The sequence below is a fragment of the Ciona robusta genome, chromosome 2, assembly GCF_009617815.1.
Source record: "Ciona robusta chromosome 2, ASM961781v2".
NCBI lineage: Eukaryota > Metazoa > Chordata > Ascidiacea > Phlebobranchia > Cionidae > Ciona > Ciona robusta.
In genome coordinates this window covers 1,824,341-1,847,760 of record NC_143236.1, presented here as the reverse complement: position 1 = coordinate 1,847,760, position 23,420 = coordinate 1,824,341, and the positions used below count along the sequence as shown (strand labels likewise).

The following is a 23,420-nucleotide window of genomic DNA, read 5'->3' as shown; positions in this document are numbered from 1 at the left end:
TAGATATTTTCTATAACCGAATGTTAACAATTTGTTCCGCGTAATCATTATTTTTCGTGTTCTTTTAAAAAACAAAACCAAGGAGTATCTACAGCACCACTGCTGTATCTGGAATATGCCGAGCTTTTACATTAACCTTTTAGTAGTCGGCCCCTATTGTACCCACACAATAGCTTTCGTATTTACTGTAAATACATATTTAACGCATATTGTATGGTTTAGAATATCGGGTCGCAATCGCTTTTCGTTAAAGTAACAAGACGTCTTGTGAATTGACATGTAAGTAGCTCTATTGTTGTCGGAGCGATATCTCAAGGTGCCTATGGTGATAAAACACCATTTGAAAGAAATTTTATACACGCGGTACTTTTATTGCGATGGCATTTGGTAGTAAGTTGCATAGATACTGCTAAACTGTTTCGTATTTTGTATAGCTTATGTTGCCTATGATCGTATATAGTCTGTTGCAACAGAATGTACACGTCGTTGAAAAAGCATGTTTCGAGTTCAGTGAAGGGAACGTATAAAAAAAAAGATTGGTCGCTGGATTTTGAAAGACTACCATGGATACAATGGCTTAACATAGGTAAGTTACGTTATATATATTGCAGTGTATTTACTACATTACACACTAAGATAACGGAAATCCATAACTTTCTCGATTTTAAACATTATTAAATGAAACTATTCTGGCAACTTATCTATGACAAAACTACAAACACATTTTACACAGAACCGATGACTACGAGGCAAAAGACCGCATTTCAATTGCTCTACCCAATTCTTTTGCAAGAAATTAATACTAAAAAGCCATCAAAGTTATTACATTATCTAGTTGGGAAAGGTGTGTTATTCTGGCAAGATGTTGTTGTAATTCAACATGGTCGTCAAACCGACTTAGAGAGAAACAGGTTAGACACATTTCTAAATACAGCGTTCCGGTAACAGTTTACCTATATTGGTAATGCAGGTCAATTCATAAAACCTTTGACTTACCTTAATTGTTTTTAATAATTTCGTGTTCAGAATGTTCGATAAATTAAATCATTGCGCTCCTCTAGTAAGGGTAAATATTGCTATACATAATTGCTCTAAATCGCTAAACACGTTTGTTGTATATAGTCCGAATCACCTTGAGTTCGTGAAAGCCCAAACAAGCGTGTGACTGTTATCAGTTAAACGGGTCAAAAAGGTGCTAAGTTACGTCTTATTTATTTGTACTGGCACCGATAACAGACGTCAAAACTTGCAACGTACAGTTAGGAAAAAAATACGTTAAAGAAACCCCATAATAAACAGATTCTTATACCAACGTGAACTATTTGGTAATGACCCAACTCTGGCTTAAATCCTATGTCCATGAAGCGGCTCGCGTAGAACCTCACCCATACAGCAGAATAGACTGTAAATTAAAAACACATTAATCAAGTTTCCCTACCTACAAGTTAGAACCACATATGATACAGCAGGGTGGGGGAAGATGGGACACATTTTGACTCTATATTCTCGTCCTGTTTAGAAGTAAACAAAGAATATTAAAAAAATTATAAAACTATATACTCTCGACTTCCGTAAACCGTTGTTAATTGTATAACATGATCAATATCCTAGGATACGTGCTAAAGGTATCCAATCGTCCCCCACTCTACTATACATCATAAACTTACAAAAAAACCTTTATCGTTTTTTTTACTACAGCCCTTTACTAAAGATTATATGGACAAGAGGTAAAGCTGGTTTCACTGGCTTAGTTGATGGATTGAGATCAAGATACGGAGGTTGGCAAGGTTATTTGGCAGATATGTTGGAACTAAAATACAACATGGCGAATACAAGAGGTAGAGCAAGCAAACCTGTTTTTCGTTTTGATCGTTGGTTAATTGTACTGCTAAAATGGATTCGCGCGAGTGATTTTAATGTTGTTGTTTTTTTCCATTTTCACAGACATGATGGATATCTACAAAGTAATTTGTCACGATCTGGTTAAAGTGATGCCCGTTGGTTGGTCTGCGTTACCTCGTGTGCTGGGAATGTCTAACTCTCACATCGAAAAGGTGAGAATGCGTATAATACTATAATTGGTGAGTCGATCGTTCTTGTGTATATGTAACGGTCAAATAAAACAGAAATAAACAAAATGTTGAGCACAAACGAAACGTTAAAGTTAAGCTGCATTTGAAATCAATGCCGTTTGCGTTTTTACTTGCCCCATTCTGGCATGCAGTATGTTGGGATATGGGTCTCTTTGAAATGGGTCCCAAGCATATACTGTAGACCCCCACATTTACTTTGTGTTTTACTTTACTTTTCTTACAGTGCAGAAGAGAAAATAAGTTATTAGCAAATCAACTGCTTCATTGCTTGCTCATATCTTCAAGTCAACACTTCAATAAAGATCATTTACTTTCCAAACTTTTGTCAGCATTGCATGTTATCAATAGAGATGATATTGCAGGTAGGCCAGGGCTTTAATATTACGTTAGAGTTTCAATATATTGCGGTTTTGTATATTTTAATAGTGCAAGTACACTATCAGAAGTACATCAAATTACCCTTGAAGTTTTTAATTTGTTTACAAAATTTACCAATTTATCCTTTTCTACAGATGGAATTGCTATTTTATTGAATACTATGTATGAAATACAGTCGGTTCACCAAGAAAACATGGCCAGTGATGAAACCAAAGAAACAAATAATACAGCACTGGATGAAATTGATGCACAAAATGTTTGTGGAATTTTAAACTATTTTTTTTTGCTTTAAAAAATACCTAACATTATAAATATAAGGATAAATCAGATATTTCTTAATAAAGGAAGAGACTGTAGAGGTGGTATTCCAACAACAAAATAACGGAGTGCAATTGAAATCTGCATCCAGTTTCTGTAGTGATGGTGGTAAGTATAAATCAAAGTATTTATACACACGACGGAGAAACAACAGTCAGTATAACCCGAGTTTCTCTATCATTGTAACATTTGATTGTGTTCTAGTTTTTCTAACGAGTATTATGAGGTCTAAGTATAAAATGAAAAATATTACGCAGGTTAAAAAGGTTAAGACGTACTGGTCTAAATAGTTCTCGATTTTTCAGAAACACCTCGAGCCGACTCTGGGTTTGATTCTCGAATGTCCACATCAACTCCGATAACATTATACTCACCCACACCACCCCCTCATTCATCAAACCAGCGTTATCACCACAGATCATCAAGCAAGAAGTTTTACAGAAAGACACCAAGTCTGGAAAAGTTTGAAGGATTGAGCAACATTGGAAGGTTGTTATTATAATCTGACACACAACAAAAACATTTTTTTTAGTTTTAAATTTTACCAAGAACCAATATTTTGTCTGCCAGTAGTAAGAATTTGTCAGGATTATCGCTGTGTTGTTTTATATTGAAAATCCACTCCCAGAAACAAAATATCAAATTACTGATAGTAATACCTGCGGAATGTGCTGTTGTAATTTTTGGTTAGGTACATAATACAGGAGTATTACTGTTAAAAACGTTAAGCAAAAAGTAGAACATTAAGAGTCTAATACACATGGGCAAACCCACATATACCATTTGCATATCATTAGTTGAAAGACTGCAACAGCCATGCTAAATGATTTGAACCATAATCATTATAGGATCTAGGCAATGGTATGAACTATACTACTATAGGATTTGCTCTTGGTTAGCTTGAGGGCATTTTCTTTAATTTTTTTTACCCTAAAAACTTTAAACCTGCGGTCATAATTTATTAGCTTTGTTAGTTAATGGTTATGTGTTTATGATAAATAATTATATAACTCAAATTACCTGCAGAGTCAAATCTGGTAGACTGCATGGCTACAGAATAAGTCCTAGAGCAAAGACAAATGCTTGGGAACGAAGGTCTCCGTCTATTCTTCAGGCTGATTACTTGGCGCATCCAAACCAAGACAATCTCTTTATGGATTACTTAGTTTATCAGTAAACTGGGTTTGATGTTTAGTATGTGAACTTAGAGTTTTATTATTTTTTGTACATAATGTCATTTTGGTAAATTTTTTAGTTGTTTCTGCCAATAGGACAAAAATGAAATGTGAACAAATATGATTCTTGCAAACTTTGTCACTGTCACTTTTTTATAAAACGAATCTATATTTTCACTTTTAGTTTCTACCATGACAGAATAGTTGCACTTAACAGCAAGTTATGTATTTTTCTTGATTTCCTGCCAAGCATAAAATTAAACCTAAACAATAATACCAAACAAACTGTGTGAATATGATGTATTTTCATTTAACATGGGATGAATGTTTGAAGAGAAACTTACGGTTTTAAAGTAAACAAGCACAAGAAAATCTTTAAACATTTATTATTGAATACCTTGCTACTCAGTTGCTTAGACCATGGTTATTGTTTATTAGATTTAGAAATTATAATGTCACAGGTAATGAATTCCCCAAAGGTGCAGCTTATTAATTGTTATTGGATTCAACAGCTGGACAGTATTAAGCAAGTTTCGATCGTTTTCCATAAGAGTGAGGCGCCACAGCTTGTTAAGCAACAAGAACTAAGATTATGGACAAGTTTGGCCGAATACTGTGATTAAGTTAGAGAGAGAGAAATAGAGTTTGGTGACACTGTTCACTACAAATATATATGAACATGCAATGAATAATTAGGTGAACTAAAGTGACATAACAAGTTCATGCTGTCAGGTACTGTAACTTAAGAAAGGAATCCTTGATCAAACTTTCATTTTTACTTCATACAGTTCATCTAAAAAAAGAATGATACGGACGGATTATAGCTTATATAATGAGGTTTTTAATTAACAGTTAAACAAACCTTCCAAAACTCCAACCTGTTGAGCAAGATTGTTCAACGAATTTTCTGCAATTGCCCTCAGGTTTTCACTCTGTAAAAACATTCATTGTAGCATTAAAACCTAAATTAAGAATACTGTGCAATTAGATTTTCACTTAGGTATATTACATTTCCTCAGTTAATCTGTCTAGTTTGGAAAAAGTAATGTGCAAATAAGACAAAATAAAAAAAGATGATTTACCTCATACAACCTTTTCTGAAGAGTACACAGTTCATCCTCAGTCTGAATTTCTTTTTCTTTCAGCTATGTTAAGCAAATACAAGGAGTTAAACAAGTAAATCTATGCCAGTACCTCAAAAATAACAAATATTTAGGCTTTGTCAAAGAAAAACTATAACCAATTATAAATAGTGCTGTTAACACAGTTTAATGGAGTAAATGAGTCAACTATAACCTAACTCTGAACTCCCATGCTGTAACAGCCATAGGAACTTGTCCTCTTACAGAATGAAACAGCTAAAGAAAAAAAGTTTTATCTGAAGAACATTGTTATTGTATCTCAATAAAACATAAAAAATTGTAGATAGATGGTGTAGTTACAAATAAAGTTATTGTAGCAATATATATATAGTGTTGGTGCAAGGCATCTTCTAAAATACCACAAACACTTTTTTTTAAATATTGTAAGTTAAATACAAATTTCACACCTTTTCATTCATACTCTCGTATTTTTTGATACATTGCAAAGAAAGATGTAAGTTAGAAGATACTTCTTTGTATTTTCTATTAAGATTGGAAAAAAAAGAAATTAAAGGAAGAAGAGGAAAGATTTGTCTGTAAAGATAGAATGGACCAACCCAAGCCCAAATCCAAGGTCCCATCACTTCCATGGCAAGTGGCAAGATATGCTGTATGACCTCACCAATCCAGAATAGAAAGGAATGAAATTGAAAATGAATAACTTAAAAATGAATAAAATGGAAGAAAATAAACTAAAAATGGGGTATTATAAAATATAAATATTTTACTAAAAATCTTTTAGCTGTGATGCTTTGTTCAATGAAGTTGCAATGGTGTTTGTGTTTTATTTAAAAAGCAAAGAAAGAAAGTAACATGCTTACATACTACTTAATAAAAACTAACTAGCCTATTTAAATTTTAAGTACATCACAGAAACAAACAACTACATTACTGTGAGTACTATTACAAACAAATAGAAAAAAAAATTATTTTACTTTTCAGCTTTTTCAATTCGTTGTTCAGATTTCTCCAACTCTGTGTCCATGAAAGTTAATCTCCGAGTTGCCTAAATTTTGAATGATTTATTACAATAACTGCCCAGAAACCCAATGATTAGTAATAGATTGTCTAATTTGCCAACAATACAGAAAAAAATACTCAATAAACAGTACATATTTGGTAGGTTGAAAGAAGGCATGAGGTGTATGAAATGGGACACTCATGTTTTACAGCTATTGTTGTCCCACCTTACAAGGATAATAATTGATTCAACTTACTAAGCTACTACACTATAATACTCCACAGAAGGCTTTACAGTTTATACCATCATGCAGTAGAAAAAATAGATATATAGCTATTATACATAATAAGAATATATTACACTTTTTACATATAGCAGGGTGGGGAAGATTGGACATCTTTATACTCTATTTTGTCGTCTTATTTGGTAGTTAAAAAAAAACATTCAAAGGATTATAAACAGTATGCTTATTACTTATGAAGATTGTTAATAGTTTAAAACACGATTATTTGAATATTATGTGCTAAAGGTGTCCTATCTTCCCCCACTATAATATGTATATATATATATATAATTATTAAAAGTATACTATATTATACTAATACAACATATTAAGTTGCTGTTTGGTAATCATACATTTTAATAGTAATTGTAATATATACATACAATACTAATCTTTACAAATCATTTAAACATATTTAAATGCAGAAAAATTCCAAACCAAACATTGAGTCATACCTCTTCATATTTTCTCCCAGTTTCTTCTGAAATAAATCTAATTTCTTTGAGTTGATCTTCCAACTTTTCACACTGAATTAAATAATTGTCTTGTAATATAAAAATGTAGGAATTTCATTTAGACATTTTTGCGTAGGTGGAAGGTGCTCAAAACGACCACATAGGTTACAAAGTGTTTATTTTGTGGGTGATAGTTTTTTCCTATGACATTTTATCAACCCTGTACCACTGGGTTAAAGCAATCTAGAGTTTTTTCTTTTGGCTTTAAATAATATTAGCAAAAGGCAGTAAGGCACATGCACCCACAATGTAGCAGCTTTGACCCTAGAACCTGGAATCGGCTTATTACAAAAGTTGCTAACCATTACGCTACGCTGAATGACATATAAAAATGTCTTATTCAAACCGTTTCCTTTAATTGGTGCATGTCTGCCATGTTCGCTATGTCCACAATATTTGCTATGTCCGCTATGAAGTGAATATTGTGGACATGGCGGACATACACTAATTAAAGGTCCATATTCAAACAGAACCAAAGAATCATTAAACACATTTAACATAAACACATAACAAACTCAGCCAGCATCCAGCATATAGAACTAAAACACTAAACTGCAACCAAATGTTGCAGTAAAAAACTTAATCAAAATGTTACCTTGATAACAGAAGTTTCATAATCTGATTCCAGTTTTTGAATAATTCTGCAAAACAAAATATATATATAGATAGACAAGATAGTATTAAAAATTTTTGAAAATAAACAGTTAAATTTCGTTATTAATATCTAGAAACTATGCCTCATTGCAATTTTGTTGTGCAGTAACATGTTTATAGAAATTTATTGAGCAAGCTTAAGCTAAATATTAGTTAAGAAGGAAGCAGCAATCATCTGTTTTATGTTTATATAAACTGAAAAATGTTGCTATTTTTATGGTCCTAACATCTGTAACATCCTATGTCTCTGTTTATCAAGTTTAAATGGTTTAATATAGGTGGTCGTCATACACCCAAATAAAACTGACTTACATATGACATAAAAATTACAGAACCATAAAAAATACCAGAAAGTGTGTTTTTGAATTTACAATTTCAATTACCCTAAAAAAGTTTGCACTTAAAATACATAAGTTGAAATGGTAATCCTTTAGCTGGTGGCCACCTGAAATTTTGGTTTCAAAATGTTCCTCAGGTGTCACTGATACCCACTGTATAATTTTTTTTTGAAAAAACTTGGGCGTTCGTGTCGAATATGCGCGAAAACATGCTTCGTCACCGTAATTCGTCTGATTTGCGTAAGGTTAACGATTTATTACATTACAAATTACAATCGCGGTCTGTTACGTCACAGTAGTGGTATATTACATAAGTTACAAGACGGCATAATCTTGTTTTTTTTCCACTGTTTTAATGTAGGAATCAAAGGAACAATACGCATTCCATGACGTAATAATCCAACCTTGGTTTAATTCATAACGGCTGGTGTGGAAAAAACGGTGACGCAGCACGATTTCGCGCACTTTCAAAGTTAATTTTCAACTCGAACGCCCAAGTTTTTTCAAAAAAAATTATACAGTGGGTATCAGTCACACCTGAGGAACATTTTGAAACCAAAATTTCAGGTGGCCACCAGCTAAAGGATTACCAGTTGAAATACCTTTCATTGGCAGATTCTCTTTCTTCGAATGAAGCCAGTTTTTTCACAGTTTCGTCCAACAAAGGCTCCAATTTCCCAATAAAATTCTCTTTCGCATTCAATTGATGTTCTAAATTGATGTTTTCTTCTTCCACCTTAAATATAAAAGGAAAAAAAAATTTAATTATACTTAAATAAGCAACTAATAAGACTGGTTTTTGTCAAAATTTTGTTTTTAGTGCAGCATTAGTTAGTAGAGGATTTAAATTTTGTTTACATTTATTTGAAAATAGTTATAACATTACTATACTTACACATCTTCGTTTTATATCTGCCAGTCTTAAATCTTCTGTCAATTTTTCAATAGCTTCCTCTTTATTATCTAGTTCTGATATCATGCAACTTATTTTACCCTTAATTTTATCCATGGTATTTAACGAGCACACGGCAGTTTTCAATAGAGTTATAGCAGAATCAACTTCTTTGCAAAGGACTAACCGTACTTCTTCAGTTTACAGATAACAGACAAACAAATTATAATAACTATAAGAGAGAATCGTTTTAATAAATGGGCATCTAACTATTAAATTGAGTTTATTTTTTTGTATGACTATCAGGTCTGTGGATTTTCCCTATTTTTGTTTAACCGTTAACCGTTCAGTTTTAACCGGTTAACCGGTTAACCGAGGGTCCCTTTAAATAGTGCATGTCCGCTAAGTCCACTAAGTCCACTAAGTCCACTAAGTCCGCTAAGTCCGCTAAGTCCGCTAAGTCCGCTAAGTCCACTAAGTCCACTAAGTCCGCTAAGTCCGCTAAGTCCGCTAAGTCCACTAAGTTCACTTAGTCCACTAAGTCCACTAAGTCCACTAAGTCCGCTAAGTCCGCTAAGTCCGCTAAGTCCGCTAAGTCCGCTAAGTCCGCTAAGTCCGCTAAGTCCGCTAAGTCCACTAAGTCCACGTCTGCAATATTGACTATGTCCGCTATTTCCACGTCTGTAATATTCACGTCTAAGATGTCCAGTAGTAAGCTCGCTTGGTCGTGATATATGATTTATGTGTTATCCAAGTCAAAATGATTTTATTTTGTCTGCTTGGTCACACTAACAAAATTCAGAAAAGTTTACAAAGGCAAAACAATGAGAATTAACGGTAAAACGACAGTCGTTAAAACACGGTTAAAACGGGCTCACGGTTAAAACGGAAGTACAAAAGGGCACATTTAAGTAACATTTAGAAAAACGGTAAGGATAATGTCAGTCTGCAGTTTATATTATGTCTATGATCAATTTAGCCCCATTTGATGTGCGTTATACGATTTCTATGAGCGACATGAAATAACTCATGTTTATATACGGACCGGGGTTTATATCACAGAAATAAAAAGTGGACTTAGCGGACTTAGCGGACTTAGCGGACTTAGCGGACTTAGCGGACTAAGCGGACTAAGCGGACTAAGCGGACATGCACTAATTAAAGGGACCGGTTAACCGATACTAGTGTAATCCTAATAAAAGCGTCTTGGTTATCGCTTTTCTTTCGCGAATTTAAAGGCAACTTTACGACGTACGTATGGGCTATGCTTGCAATACACGGGCAAACGTTCTTAACGTTAAAGTAATGCTTTCTTATTCATATTCAAGCCTGTTTTAAAGCACCTGCCGTCTTAATAATCAACGTGTGAATTGCAATTATGACGCAGTTATTAACGCGTGAAATGCTATTATGTCGTAATCAATTGCCAGGTCAAACAATCGCTATTATGATGCAATGAATCCACGTGTGAATGCCTGCTTTTTCGTAATAAACACGCTGCTTGGCTGAGGAAAACATTTAAGTTGTGTATTACACCAATATAATGTTGCAAAACTAGTTAGCCTGCGGTATTAACAATCAAGATTGATGGCGTAATCGCCGTTGTAGGGCACGATCAAAGCAACAGCGTCCCTGCGCACTCTGTCTTATTGCAAAGAACCAATTAACGATCGGGAACACGTGCTTTTCGTGTAAATAAGACAGATATTGATATACGTTTATGCCCTATGACGTCATAGTTCGGTTAACGACTCGAACTTTTCGTTGGCGGTTAACCGAATAGGTTCGGTTAACCGGTTAACCGTTAACTTTTCCACAGCCCTAATGACTATTAAAAACCTATAATACGGTTTCTCAGGCGATTTTATACAGCATGGCAAAGTTTAATAACAACGCCGTATTATTAACTAGACACCGTTAGAAGGTATCAAAAATGGCCGCTAAAGTCACTGTGTACTAGAACCACCTTGGTTGCAGTAGTAAGTGCATGAGTAAAATTGCGAAGCTGTGAATGTGTTTGGGTGATTTGTTTCAGTATGGAATCAAATGCACCAGATTGTACGGAGCAGTTATTACAACAAAGGCTTGCCGTAATGGAAGATCTTGAGTTGGACTCGCCACATGGGAAGCTTAGCACTGAACAATATTGCGAATTTCTTGCATTGTATTTGTTGGCAAACGATTTAGCAAATGCAAAGTTACTGTGGAAAAGGATTCCAGGCGATATAAAGAGTTCGAATGAGCTAAAAGCTATTTGGGAAGTTTTCAAAGCTGTTTGGACGCATGACTGTAAAGGTAAAGAGTGTTGTGTGTGTTTCTAAAACTAATGTAATTAAATATAGAGTCATTGTGTTTCTTTTATATTAATTTTTTTCGTATAGAAATTTTACAATATAATACAATACATGGAGCTATACAGAGAAGACGGAAAAAATTTTCCGCTAGGAGGCGATGACAAATTCGTTTCTCTATTTTATGGGGAGCAGTTAGTTTCACGGTTTATACACATAAGATATAAACCCCTAACCCCTAACTCCTAACCCCAAACTCGTCAAACAAAAAAAACTTGAAAAAAAATATAAAAAAAGTATTTCACTGTGCGGGACTCGAACCCGGTAAAAATGAAACAAAGAGAGTTTACGACCGCACGCAAACCGCTACACCACAGACTCGACGACAATAAACACAACGAAAGAGCGTATATAACCGACCTAATGTGGGAAATATGTTCTTACTAGTGTTTTATGTATTTAGAAAGGTATTTTTATTATATAATTAATTTGTTTTACACTTATTAACACTTTGTAGTGCTGTTTTGTTCGTTTTTCCGTATTTTTTAATTTAAATAATTACCGCCTCTAGCGGAAAAAAAATTTCGTCTTCTTTGTATAGTCCCATGTTAATACAATGTGCTGGCTACTGGCTAGTTATTTGTGAATAATTTTGGCACCAGTGAAGAATCCTTCGATGCGTAACATATGTTACAGTTTAGGCTAGTGGAATGTGTTTGTGCTTGGTAAAGAATTTATTCATTGGTTATAGAGGTTAATAGTTAGGGGTTGGTGGTTATGTAGGTATGGGTTGCTTAGCAGATAATGCAAGGAAAAGTTTATTTACCATTTACTAACACCCCATTTCTTTTTATATGCTTTTTATTTCAGGCATTCACAATACAATACAAGCTTATGAATGGTCCGTCAATATAAAGAAGATAATGAGTGAATTTACATTATCTGTGCGTGAGAGATATTTAAGACTTGTTGCGCATGGATATACAGAAGTCAAGATATCTTTTTTGGCGGAACTGTTAGGTATGATAGCAAATATATACATATAAAATGACAATTTGTAATATGTATTTCATTGGGTTTGAATGTTTAAGAATGTATATGCTAACAGCATATTGAGCTTGTAGTTGTATACACTTTACAACATGTTAATGCACTGTCTAATTCCAAAAGAAAACCATTTTTCTAGGCACTTCATGCATCAAATAAAAAAGATGCCGCCCTTATTTTTTCTGCAAAAATATCTTAACTAATGCTTAGCGTTTCTTAATATTGCAGGTGTAGGTGAACTTGAAACATGCAAACTTATTGAATCAAAAGGTTGGTCAGTAAGTGGTGCCTTTGCACGACCTGTTAAAACAAAACTTGAAGCAGATAGTGTATTAAACAATGAAGAACACCTTGAAAAGTTAACACAATATATTTTGTTTTTGGAGTCCTGATATAGTTCCATACACTGTTCAACAGTTATTGTTTAAGCCTACCCAAGTTGTTGCATATGCAATTTAATAAACAACTGGATTTGGTTTTGTCATTATAATCTAAGAAGTTAAGAACCAATGTCATACAAAATATTGTTAGCTCTTAGCTGTATTTTTGCGATTCTTTAATATAAATTTATCTACATGTTGGTGTTTTAACCAGTTTTCTCAAATAAATTTTACTATTAAACTTATTAAAGATTAAACGGTTACAATGTGCATTTGAATTCGAGCCATTTTGACAAGATAGCTACAGTCTGTTTACATATTATTAAAAACATTCGCTGAATTCATAGAAATGGTTATGAATGGTCCTGGATGAAACGTTGTCTGACTGCGTGTACAGAGTTGCCTAATTGTTCCTAACTGCACCACCGGCACCAACTGTTTGTTTAAATTTTACTATTAAACTTATTAAAGATTAAACGGTTACAATGTGCATTTGAATTCGAGCCATTTTGGCAAGATAGCTACAGTCTGTTTACATATTATTAAAAACATTCGCTGAATTCATAGAAATGGTTATGAATGGTCCTGGATGAAACGTTGTCTGACTGCGTGTACAGAGTTGCCTACTTGTTCCTAACTGCACCACCAACTGTTTGTTTTAATTATCATTTTTGCAAAGAAACCAATGCAGTGTTTCTAAATGTATGGACTCATCTTGGAAAACTTGCTTGTGTACATGTTTGAAGCATATCACCAACTTGTGTTGATAGGTGGGATATTACTTCTTTGCTTTGTTGAGCTTTGTTCCTTGCTGCATAACTCGATCCTTCATGCTGCTGGTTCGTTGCAACCTAAATTAAAACATGGTTTGTCTTGCGCTGTGGCACAGTTAAAGTGCTCGATTTTAAAAGATATTCTAAGCTCGTGGACAAGAAACTTAATTTACTTCAACGTAACCTAGTAGGTCATAAGAGGTTATCCAATTATCAGTCATACATAAACAAAAAAATATCACTAATAAGTTACACATGTTGTAACCGGTGGCCACAATATGCATGCCCCCAGCCGATATAACTGCTGTCAATGCCAGTTGCACACAGTACCTGGGACAGATAACTTATCTGTGAAGCCATTTCAGTTTCAACTTCATCTAGAGCTTGTGTAAATGTACTGGAATGTTTTTCTATTAATCTGTCTGTTGGTTTTTCTTTAGACAATTCTTGAAATGTCAAACCTACCAAAACAGTTTGTAAATAACAAACACATCAATAGAAATATCATTTACCTGCACTTTGGATTGCAGTCGTAATCTTTTTTTCAATGTCTTCCAACTTTTTAATTCTATTGGAAACATTTTCCAAATTAGCATTGCTTTGATTCATTATATAAACTTACACACAGGATTCTGAAAATACAAGGCACGAAAATAATAATTTTACAGTTAAAACCAATTTTGCACATTTATTAATCCAGTAAGTAATAGCAGAGCACAAGGAAATAGGTTCGGAATTTCAAAGTATACACAGAAGGAAACTTGTTATATATATAAACCTGGTGATTAAAAATTATTGTTACGCAAACACAACGAATAAATGAAGACAGTGTATAAATACACTCAATTGTTACATTATACTTGGATATATAAGTGCATATTAGATTTACACAAAGCATGAAATGATCTCCAATACATTAATGATTGTTGAAATTCACATGAATTATCATTGTGATTCAAGTTTTTCATATCAATTCAACAAAATTTGCTGGAAATAAACCAGTTTGTCCGTTGAATGTGCCAGACCACCAACCCTCATCAATTTGTTCAATATGGGTTATGATGTCATCAGGGTCAAAGGTTATCTCGTCTTCACCAGCTGAAAGAATTATTCGTTACTAAAAAGTTTTGCATATCAAATAAAGTATAATATTACATTTAAGCACAACTAAGAATAATTTACTTGTAAAAAAGGATTTTTCTTAAATTCAATGCCATTTGTTTTATAGTAAATGCATGTAAATGCATTTTTTTAAATTTTGGTAAATAAAATGACTAGTTAAGTTAACATATTGGTCTAACTTACTTGCTTGATAATCATACAAAGCTTTAGCACACATCCCTTGATCCACAGCAGGTGCGTCATCAACACCAGCATAAGGATTCTCTTCTTCTATTTGCTGTCCCCCTACAGCTGTTAACAAACAATATTTAATCAACCTTCAAATGTGGGAATAAATATATGTTATTTATGCTTGTGGGGTGGGTATTGACATTTCTTATAACAAGTTTTTCGCCTGTTTACAACATATATAACTTTGTAAGTAAATAATTTTGGCAGATTTTTATGGCTGACAATTTGGACAGCCCATAAGGCCCCAATGTGTTGGAGCAATTGCCATCAGATGGTGGTGCCAACATTGAGCCTTAAACCCCATCTTTAAAGTTACAGAGGCAAAATTATAACAGTATGACTTCGTAACAACCTTCATATTCATTATAATCTTCTACAGCAGGCTCTGGTTCTTGATTTGAAACCGGAATATCAGGGTAGGTAGACTCCGGCTCATAATTCTGTAACAAATGTCACTGGTTAAATTTTACACAGCATATACCAATTTCTTGCATCATGTATTCATAGGTGGAAGACCCATTTAGTCTCAGTTTACTATGTGAGATGACACACCCTAAAATATGGTCTTTAGGCCTTTCCATAATTTGCCATTTTACAATAACGGTGTGTCTGTGCTTGAACTTTTTACCTTATTTTTGAAAATTTGAAAATTTTAAGAAGTTGTGTTACTCAAATTAGGTATTTACCCTACCAATAAACACTATTAGATCTGATGTCAAAAATTTTCTAAGACTGTCATTATACGTTGTTTCCAGAACACATGTTTTTATAATGCTTTAAAACCAACATAAAAATGTCAACTAAATCCTAGTTTCTGGTTAGCAGACATCTACTTACATCATCATCATTGGGAGGAGCATCCTGGTAACTACTTTGCTCAGCCTCGTATCTTTGTTGCTCCTCTTCATATCTTCGTTGCTCCTCCGCTTGCTTTTGCTCTTCTTCATATCTTTTTTGCTCTTCTGCTCTTTGAGCTTGCTCCGACTGCCTCTGATGATTTGAACAAACCATTTAAAGATCAAACACCAAAAACTTTAAATTAAAAAAAAAATGTTTTCATTTTATGAATATAGGGATTTTATTTTGTTTTCAAGCATTATATTTATTTCTTTATTAGAATAAAGAACTTGGCTCATTTTAAATTTACTTAGACCTTATTACATAAAAAAGTCATAAATCTTTAAATATACAAGCATTAATGCATTGTTTAAATGAATGGAATTTACTTTGTCTCTTCGGTCACGATAACGAAGAACAAGAGAGTTGATAAAAAGCGAAAAGACGGGTAGAAACGGTAAAACAACAGTTGTTAAAACACGCTTATTGATAAAAAAGAAAGAAATATTGTTTATGATAAAATGCGTGACCGTTACACCCTACAGACGTTTATCATGTTAATTATTGTTTTCTTGTGTGTGGTAAAAGTTAATAGAATTAATAAACAAACTCACTTCCTCCTCTTGTCTCTTCATCTCAGCAGCTTTTCTCTCACTCTCCTCCTTCGCTCTTCTCCTGGCTTTCTCTTCCTCTGCTCTTTTCCTGCTCTCCTCCTCCCCAGCAAGTGCCATGTTTTCAAATTTGTTCCTGATATTCCCAGCACTTCCACCACCTGTCGAATTAAATTCTTGATATCACATTACATATTAGAATTTAATTTGTTAAAATTTGAGGCACATTGCTCATGCAAAATGGTCAGCACAAAATTTGACCAAAGCAAGTTACACTGCTAGAGCAATTCACTATGGTGCATTTACATTTTACAGCAAGATGTATTGTACGAACGTCCACACACTTCTTTAACTGTGTACTTATAGATTGCTTCCGCATAGTTGCCATTGTTTGTTTATATTTTATCGCAATAATAATAATAATAACAATAATAATAAAAAATAAATTAAAAAAAAAGATGTATTTTAGTGTTAGAAAATCACACCAAATGAATAAATTTAACACTCTATATGCCTAGAAAATACTAACAAAACAGCTAAAATAATAGTCAACTTTCATAAACAAATCTTATACTTGGTGCTGTCCTCTTGTATGTTGTACTCGCATCTGACATATCTTCAAAGGTCCCAGCAGACTGTGAAGAAAAAGTTCAAACATAAGATTGAACTGAACTCCACATGCACTAGCAAAACATTACTTACTTGATCCATTCGATCGGTTTCAACACCATACGACCCTCCGAATCCCTTTGAATAATCTAAACAAAATGTTTAATGTAAATTAGCAAGCAACTGAATGATAAGTCAGATCCTTACCACCCTATTTTGGCTAAAGGGTAAAAATACAAAGGTATTTTCTATTTTGTAAAACAAGAAAAATTAAAAAAAATGAACAAATGCAAAACAAAAGCATGCATGATATCTGATATGAAACCTTTCTGTGATTCATGCTTGGATAAAGCTTGCTGTTCATTCCAACCAAGTGCCGATTTATCTTGACGATCTTTCTGGACACCAAACTTTCCCCCAAAGCCAACGGCATAATCTTCATGCACAATAATGTCATGCAAACAAAAAAGCAATAAAATTTGGTAAAAAATTCATGCTCTGACATTAAGTGAAAAAGTGATGGTGAAACAAAACAACATATCTGTGTGTGTTCTTTATTTAAATATGTTGTGTTTTAAAATCTAGCTTTTCTGGTGTATAATATCATACCATCATCCGTGTGAGGAGTTTTCCCACAATTTTGTGATTTCATGTAATTAAAGTTATCCAAAATAATAAAAAACATTTGTGATGTTAAAAAGTGATAAACATCATATATTTTTATATGATCAGCACCTCTTTGTGATTCGTGTTTTGCCAGTGATTCGTGATCATCCCATCCGTGAGCGGATTTATCTTGGCGATCTTTTTGAACACCAAACTTACCACCAAACCCACGAGCATAATCTGGTTCATGTCCATTCAAGAATCAAGTTTAAATTAAAAGTCAAACAATAAAGTTTAAATCATAAAAAGAACATGAAATTATAAACAATTGAAAATCAACTGATTTAATTGAATCTTTAGGACGTTTAGATTATATATTTTGCAGTACTAACACACATATTATATAAATAAGTAATCAAAATATTAGTATGACAAAACTTTAACAAAGCATAGATAGTTAAACCAATACAGCTTACTTGGTAAAACAAATATTATTATTTTTAACAACAGCTACAACAAGAAACTAGTTTACTTTATTTAAAACATTCTATATAACCAACCATACTTTCAGTTTCATTACATGAATGTGCCCCAACTTTTAAACAGAAAGTATTATTAATCAAGTATTATTAATCAAGGATAAAAAGGGAATCTTTAATAAGAGAGATAAGATACAAAATTTAAACTCAGAACCTTTTTGAGATTCGTGCTGCTCTAGTTTTGCCTGGTAATCATATCCATGTGCAGATTTATCAACGTTGTCTTTTTGTACACCGTACTTTCCACCAAATCCCTTGGAATAATCTACAAAAATAGAAAGTAATATATAATATATACAGGCAATAGGCCTATACATATAATTATCATTAAATTTACAGCCAGAATGCAACAGTGTTACAGTAGAAAGAACACCCCCAGATAAATTTACAAAGCATGGTCCCTGGCATCAGAAGTTAGAAAAACCTTGATATACATAGAGGAACAGTAGAAATCATGAAGAATGTTAATCAAATAAGTAACTTACCTTTTTGAGATTCGTGTTGTGCCATTTTCTCTTGGTAATCGTAACCAACAGCTGACTGTAACAAATGCATTTATAATTCATGTTCATGTATGTCTGGCACTTAGGTTTAGTGGTTGGGCACTGGCATTAAGATTCATACCCAATAAATATTGGGTTCTACCATGCTACTACTATTAATGGCATGTGTGTCCTTGGGCAAGACAGTTAAAGATAATTGCTCCAATCTAGTTGTCTAATGGGTTGACTAAACTTAAACCATCAGAAAAAAAATCACTAACAAAGTAAAATTCCTGGTATCTCGTGGATGTGTCTAGTATGAAAAATAAATAATAAACATTTTACAAAATAAACAGCAAAACATTACAGAAAGCTCATGTACAGTCAGGAGAATTTAAGTAAATAATGAAATGTGATAAAGTTACGACAATTTTTATTTTTTTTAATGCATGGCTTAACGGCTGACAATTCAAGTATTTAACGTAACATCTAACATGCATAAAAGACACACAATAGTAACAGTAAGGATCTCAGTCATTTCACCTTGTCCACATTTTCCTTCTGAACTCCATATTTCCCTCCGAAACCTTTTGCAGCATCTACTTGTGATTCGTGCTTAGCTAGATCTGCTTTGTAGCTGTATCCTACAGCTGACTGTATAATTACAATAGAAGATAAATTAACACAATAGTGCATTTTTTACTATAGAGAAAAATAGATATATCTTAAAACAAACCTAATAGTTGTAAAACAAAAAATAATGCTGGCTTTTAACACAGCACTTGATGCAGAGTCATAAATAAGGGCGTATGGAGTCATGTTCATACTTAATAGTTTTGCTTGCTAGAATTGTTTTTGACAAAATTTATTTAATAAAAACAATGCAGGGCTGTTTAGTTAAGATGGCCGAGTGAAATAATTATACGAAAAAATTAAGTTTTCTAATTAAGATATATCAATAGGCCTATCATATATACATATATAATGCAAAAAATCATCTAAATGCAAATGTTGGACGACTAACTTTATCAATTCGATCTTTCTGAACTCCATATTTCCCTCCAAAGCCCTTGGCTGCATCAACTTGTGAAGCATGTGCAGCTAACTTTGCCTGATATGAAGCATCCACTGCTGATTTATCCATTCTGTCTTTCTGAACTCCAAATTTTCCACCATAACTGAAGAAGTAAATTAATTGTTGCAGAGAAAAATTTGAACGGTGCAATCAGGGCGTTTACAAGGGGGGGTTCACAGGATTCCGGACCCCCTTTAAATATATATTTTTTAAATTAAAAAAAGATTTTTATCTGTAAGATTATAACCCCTCTTTAAAAATATAAAACAGTCATATTATTGTAGAATCTTACGCGTTCCTATTATGAGCGTTATTATTTATGTCAGTCAGAGTATGTTTTTATCTAGCATGTTACAACGCGTCCATTTTCTAAGCAAACACTTGCGGACCCCACCCTTTTTTAATTCCTGGATAAGCCCCTGGGTGCAATTATTCTGCTTGAAAAGTAACAGTGGCCATAACAAGATGTTGCATTTGGATTTTATTAAACATTTACAATAACCTATCTGTTATCCAGAATCTTTAAACTATTTTAATACTTCCTAATACTCCAATGTTGCGAAAAAAAAGTTAAACCAATAAGTATAATTATATCTATTATATAGGCCTATAGAACATTAAACATTTTTTCCTACCACAATATTTATTTTCAAACCTGGTGATAACATTTAATGATAAAACCTACAACTTACCCATATGCAGCTTTTGGTCCTTCCTCAAACTGTTTGTTTTTCACACTACTGTCATCATGTTTTACATCGTCTCTTAGCTTATCAACACTAAAATTTAAAACAAGGTTTAAATAAACTAAGATGGTGTGTTTTTACACAAGGTGTAATTGCCGTTTGAATAAACTAAGATGGTGTGTTTTTACACAAGGTGTAATTGCCGTTTGAATAAACTAAGATGGTGTGTTTTTACACAAGGTGTAATTTATAAGACATATACCATGGTGAATATGAATGTTGCATCTCACCTGATATGAGCAACTCTTCCTGAGCCTTCCACTGTTTTTGAACCCCATCTCTGTTCCTGTTCAGAAACTTCATTCTGGAACATAAGTTGTCAGTTAGCTAGGTCGTAGGTAATTGTACAAATCATTTTAAACAGATATAAAATTAACCACAAATAAACTATTGAATGTAACCTTTTTGAACATTTGTGGTGGGGCAACGAGAGTTGGTATAACAAGAATGTTACACCTACTGTTCACTTGCAAGTTACTATGTATATTTTGTTGGTAATATATATATTTTTTTATAGTATATATATTAGATAACAATTTATACAAGCCATAACAAGTTTAAGTGATTGCCCTTAAGTATGTCTTGCTCAAAGACACATACGGCCACAATTAATGGTAACAGCATCGGGCCACTAATCAATCTAATAGCCTAATTAAACCTCAATAAATGCAAATGAAAATGGAAAAATTTGTAATGAAAACCTGTGCAAAGAAATGTGAAACAAAATATATATATATATATATATATTGTAAATATACACTAAAAATTAACTTTTAAAACTGAAAACAAAGTACCAGGGGCAGGGTGTATGTGTATTGTGCTTTTGTGCATATAGGGTAATTTGTCATAAAATGTCTAATTTGTTTAGCTCTATAACTCTCTCTACAAAAGTGTATATAAATATACTTTGGATATACTGCTAATTACTCACCACAAAATCTGCATCAGTTTCCCAGTCATCATCATCATTATCTTGCACTGAAGGTTTAGTAATATCTTCGGTTGTGTTTCCTACCGCGGCCCTCCACATGATTATAATATATGCTGGTACAATAATACAAAGATATATTACAATCAGTCACACGCAACGTTAAGATGAGATACTTTGAATTTGCTTTGCAGTCTCTCTACCCAGACGATATAGTATTCTCGCCACCCCAAAACAAAAATTCAGAAGATCTGTGACGGAAATCGTCACGCTTCAGTAAACTGGCGTGTTGCCGACCCCTTTGCATTCCAATTTGTTACGAAATGCCCTTTACCTAGCTAAAATCACTCAAATCGGCTAAAAATGGTGCTTTGTAAAAGCCAAAAAGTTTAGCTTTCTATATGACATGTTTGTTTCATTAAAAAAACAACACGCGATATTTACCTTTGATTTGGAAAAATGTGCACCGCACTCTGGCGCACTCAAAGAGATTGGTTTTAATCTCTTTGGGCGCACTGTTGTACAATTAACCATCATCTGTATAACCATATTACACGTTAGTGTACTATGGTTTAACTTTCTGCGCTGATAGATGCAATTAATCGAGTACATACAACCAGAGTCCGACTAGCTTCTCCAAGAGTCTCCGAACGAATAGGCCGAATCAGTTAACACAACCGGCGGCAACTAGTTCCCGTTAAAAAATGGAAGTTAGAGTACTGTGGGAGAACATGGGACAACTTTAGCACATGATATTTAAATATCCTGATCGTGTTTTAAACAATCAGCGGTCTATGGAAGTCATGAGGATACATTTTTATAATTCATTAAATGTTCTTTGTTTATTACCAAATGGGTCGAGAAAATGGAACGAAAAGGTGTCCCATCTTTCCCCACCCTACTATATTATGAACAACAACACGAATTTTTAGCATTCCTGTTTTTAGGGCTAAATGCTTTATAGGTGAAACCGCTTTTTAATTGTTGTGACCATTTACCTAACCGCAATAGCTACTCCGAGTAGAGCCGACAATGCTGATTACCAGATATATATTTTTTATGGGGTGGCCATACCAATCTGTAAAATCGCTTTTAAGGAATGTTGCACTATTTATGTCGTCTAGTTGCAAAAAAGCAATAAGCTAAGATTTTGTATTAGTAGTATTCTGCAACTTGCAGTTTGTAGTATAGTAACCTATACCGAAATCAATTGACTGGGCCTGTTTCTTTGTCGTGTAAACTTTTTAAATTTAAAACCGCAATTTTGTGCTGATTTTCTACACTTTTCGACTATAATCAAATTTACAGTACCCGTAAAAAAGTTTTTTTAAAAGACCCGTCTTACCCCGAATCCCGTCTCGCCCCACCCTACTATATTACTAACCTCTCCACCAAAGAAGCCCAAAAGTAAATAAATATTTTCGCACCATCACGGTGTCGTTTATATAATCAGGCTAGAAAATAGAAATGGTTTAGCAGAAACGCTGTCCAGATCGGTAGCATAGTAACGCTCGCACATACTCTCCCGCTGCCCCAAAAGGGTGCAGCACAGGCTAGTAGTAGTTGCGAAAACTGCAGTAAAACTTAATGTTAGGGTAGGTTCTATTAATATCATAATAAACTTTTTAGACGATACAGGCATGTTGCAATTCGATGCTTAAAAATGTGTTACATTATCCAATAGTACATGACAAAACTTAATTAATAAATGTCAACACTGCGGGTATGAATGGTTTCATGGCTTGGGAGACTATTCTCATAAAAACAGTTATTTTTTGTTTAGGGGTTAACATTTGAGATGTTATCGGTTATGTGGGTTAGTAGTTACATTTAGCTAATCAGATAACGTAGAAGGAGAATTTTTCACTGGCACCTAGTATAAAATCAACCACTACTTTTTTGGGCAACACTGCTTGTTATCTTCTTATTTTTAGCTGAGCTGTCACTAGTTCCAATTTACATTGATTATCGGTTTCGTATTGTTAATGCAACAATGCGGAATTTCAGACGCACAAGCCAATGTAGTAGGGGTTAGGAGTGAGGGTTCAGTGGTTTTAATACAGTTTGTGTATGCATTACCGCGTTCTTGTAAATTTGTTTTTGTTTGTAAAAGCACTGCCACTGTATAATTACTAAACACATCTTTTGTTATTGTTTTTATTTTTAAGTTCGCTTCATAACCTTGAGGTGCATATTTCATGTAATTGTAGTTCATGCAATAATTATGCACACGCTAATGTATAATTATTGGTTCATGTATTTTCTCTTTTCTTGTCACTGTGGTCTATATGGTGTCATGTCAATGCAGACTCTCCTGTGGAAAACAATGTTTAACAACTTAGAAAAGATAAAATATTGTTTAAACATTACATTACGGCTTTATATTCTGCAAAT

At 33.5% G+C, this 23,420-nt stretch overlaps 5 protein-coding genes across 7 annotated transcripts; 2 read left to right on the top strand and 3 right to left on the bottom strand.

The window, feature by feature from the left end:
• Window positions 1–345: 345 nt before the first annotated feature.
• Window positions 346–4,249, top strand: LOC149739905 (uncharacterized). Its single transcript, XM_089872112.1, has 9 exons — window positions 346–586; window positions 734–911; window positions 1,699–1,838; window positions 1,945–2,054; window positions 2,317–2,455; window positions 2,606–2,727; window positions 2,816–2,897; window positions 3,095–3,278; window positions 3,816–4,249. The coding sequence occupies exons 1-9, from the start codon at window positions 475–477 to the stop codon at window positions 3,964–3,966; spliced, it is 1,218 nt and encodes a 405-aa protein (XP_089728238.1). The 5' UTR covers window positions 346–474; the 3' UTR covers window positions 3,967–4,249.
• On the bottom strand, window positions 4,250–8,997 carry LOC149739904 (uncharacterized). Its single transcript, XM_089872116.1, has 9 exons — window positions 8,753–8,997; window positions 8,460–8,593; window positions 7,461–7,506; window positions 6,806–6,877; window positions 6,042–6,112; window positions 5,514–5,589; window positions 5,047–5,109; window positions 4,827–4,896; window positions 4,250–4,757 (listed from the first exon to the last, which is right to left on the bottom strand). The coding sequence occupies exons 1-9, from the start codon at window positions 8,864–8,866 to the stop codon at window positions 4,726–4,728; spliced, it is 678 nt and encodes a 225-aa protein (XP_089728242.1). The 5' UTR covers window positions 8,867–8,997; the 3' UTR covers window positions 4,250–4,725.
• Window positions 8,998–10,695: 1,698 nt separating this feature from the next.
• On the top strand, window positions 10,696–12,817 carry LOC149739903 (COP9 signalosome complex subunit 8-like). Its single transcript, XM_089872118.1, has 3 exons — window positions 10,696–11,044; window positions 11,911–12,060; window positions 12,316–12,817. Exons 1-3 carry the CDS (start codon window positions 10,786–10,788, stop codon window positions 12,477–12,479), a joined length of 573 nt encoding a protein of 190 aa, XP_089728244.1. The 5' UTR covers window positions 10,696–10,785; the 3' UTR covers window positions 12,480–12,817.
• Window positions 12,818–13,119: 302 nt separating this feature from the next.
• LOC149739902 (mediator of RNA polymerase II transcription subunit 11-like) lies at window positions 13,120–13,888 on the bottom strand. Its single transcript, XM_089872119.1, has 3 exons — window positions 13,753–13,888; window positions 13,571–13,701; window positions 13,120–13,318 (listed from the first exon to the last, which is right to left on the bottom strand). The coding sequence occupies exons 1-3, from the start codon at window positions 13,847–13,849 to the stop codon at window positions 13,178–13,180; spliced, it is 369 nt and encodes a 122-aa protein (XP_089728245.1). The 5' UTR covers window positions 13,850–13,888; the 3' UTR covers window positions 13,120–13,177.
• LOC149739901 (src substrate cortactin-like) lies at window positions 13,871–21,281 on the bottom strand. 3 transcript variants are annotated; one of them, XM_089872109.1, is made up of 16 exons: window positions 21,030–21,281; window positions 20,329–20,402; window positions 20,045–20,131; window positions 19,302–19,455; window positions 18,821–18,931; window positions 18,281–18,335; window positions 17,950–18,060; window positions 17,386–17,496; window positions 16,976–17,086; window positions 16,744–16,799; window positions 16,616–16,676; window positions 16,045–16,202; window positions 15,431–15,583; window positions 14,946–15,033; window positions 14,546–14,653; window positions 13,871–14,338 (listed from the first exon to the last, which is right to left on the bottom strand). In XM_089872109.1, exons 1-16 carry the CDS (start codon window positions 21,126–21,128, stop codon window positions 14,205–14,207), a joined length of 1,671 nt encoding a protein of 556 aa, XP_089728235.1. In that variant the 5' UTR covers window positions 21,129–21,281; the 3' UTR covers window positions 13,871–14,204. The 3 variants fall into 3 exon arrangements, with proteins under 3 accessions (XP_089728235.1, XP_089728236.1, XP_089728237.1); XM_089872110.1 differs by lacking the exon at window positions 16,976–17,086 and having other exon boundaries at window positions 21,030–21,280; XM_089872111.1 differs by lacking the exons at window positions 16,976–17,086; window positions 17,386–17,496 and having other exon boundaries at window positions 21,030–21,280.
• Window positions 21,282–23,420: the final 2,139 nt, after the last annotated feature.

Coding starts and splice junctions, on each gene's coding strand:
- LOC149739905 (XM_089872112.1), top strand. CDS start 475: ATGTACACGTCGTTGAAAAAGCATGTTTCGAGTTCAGTGAAGGGAACG. Junction 912..1,698: donor ACCGACTTAGAGAGAAACAG/GTTAGACACATT, acceptor TTTTTACTACAG/CCCTTTACTAAAGATTATAT. Junction 2,456..2,605: donor CAATAGAGATGATATTGCAG/GTAGGCCAGGGC, acceptor CCTTTTCTACAG/ATGGAATTGCTATTTTATTG.
- LOC149739904 (XM_089872116.1), bottom strand. CDS start 8,866: ATGGATAAAATTAAGGGTAAAATAAGTTGCATGATATCAGAACTAGAT. Junction 6,113..6,805: donor CTGGGAGAAAATATGAAGAG/GTATGACTCAAT, acceptor TTCAAAATTTAG/GCAACTCGGAGATTAACTTT. Junction 5,590..6,041: donor CGAATTGAAAAAGCTGAAAA/GTAAAATAATTT, acceptor CAATCTTAATAG/AAAATACAAAGAAGTATCTT.
- LOC149739903 (XM_089872118.1), top strand. CDS start 10,786: ATGGAATCAAATGCACCAGATTGTACGGAGCAGTTATTACAACAAAGG. Junction 11,045..11,910: donor TTGGACGCATGACTGTAAAG/GTAAAGAGTGTT, acceptor TTTTTATTTCAG/GCATTCACAATACAATACAA. Junction 12,061..12,315: donor TTTTTTGGCGGAACTGTTAG/GTATGATAGCAA, acceptor TTAATATTGCAG/GTGTAGGTGAACTTGAAACA.
- LOC149739902 (XM_089872119.1), bottom strand. CDS start 13,849: ATGAATCAAAGCAATGCTAATTTGGAAAATGTTTCCAATAGAATTAAA. Junction 13,702..13,752: donor GACTGCAATCCAAAGTGCAG/GTAAATGATATT, acceptor CTGTTTTGGTAG/GTTTGACATTTCAAGAATTG. Junction 13,319..13,570: donor AGATAAGTTATCTGTCCCAG/GTACTGTGTGCA, acceptor GTTTTAATTTAG/GTTGCAACGAACCAGCAGCA.
- LOC149739901 (XM_089872109.1), bottom strand. CDS start 21,128: ATGTGGAGGGCCGCGGTAGGAAACACAACCGAAGATATTACTAAACCT. Junction 20,403..21,029: donor AAACTGATGCAGATTTTGTG/GTGAGTAATTAG, acceptor CTTATGTTCCAG/AATGAAGTTTCTGAACAGGA. Junction 15,584..16,044: donor TGAAGAGACAAGAGGAGGAA/GTGAGTTTGTTT, acceptor TCAAATCATCAG/AGGCAGTCGGAGCAAGCTCA.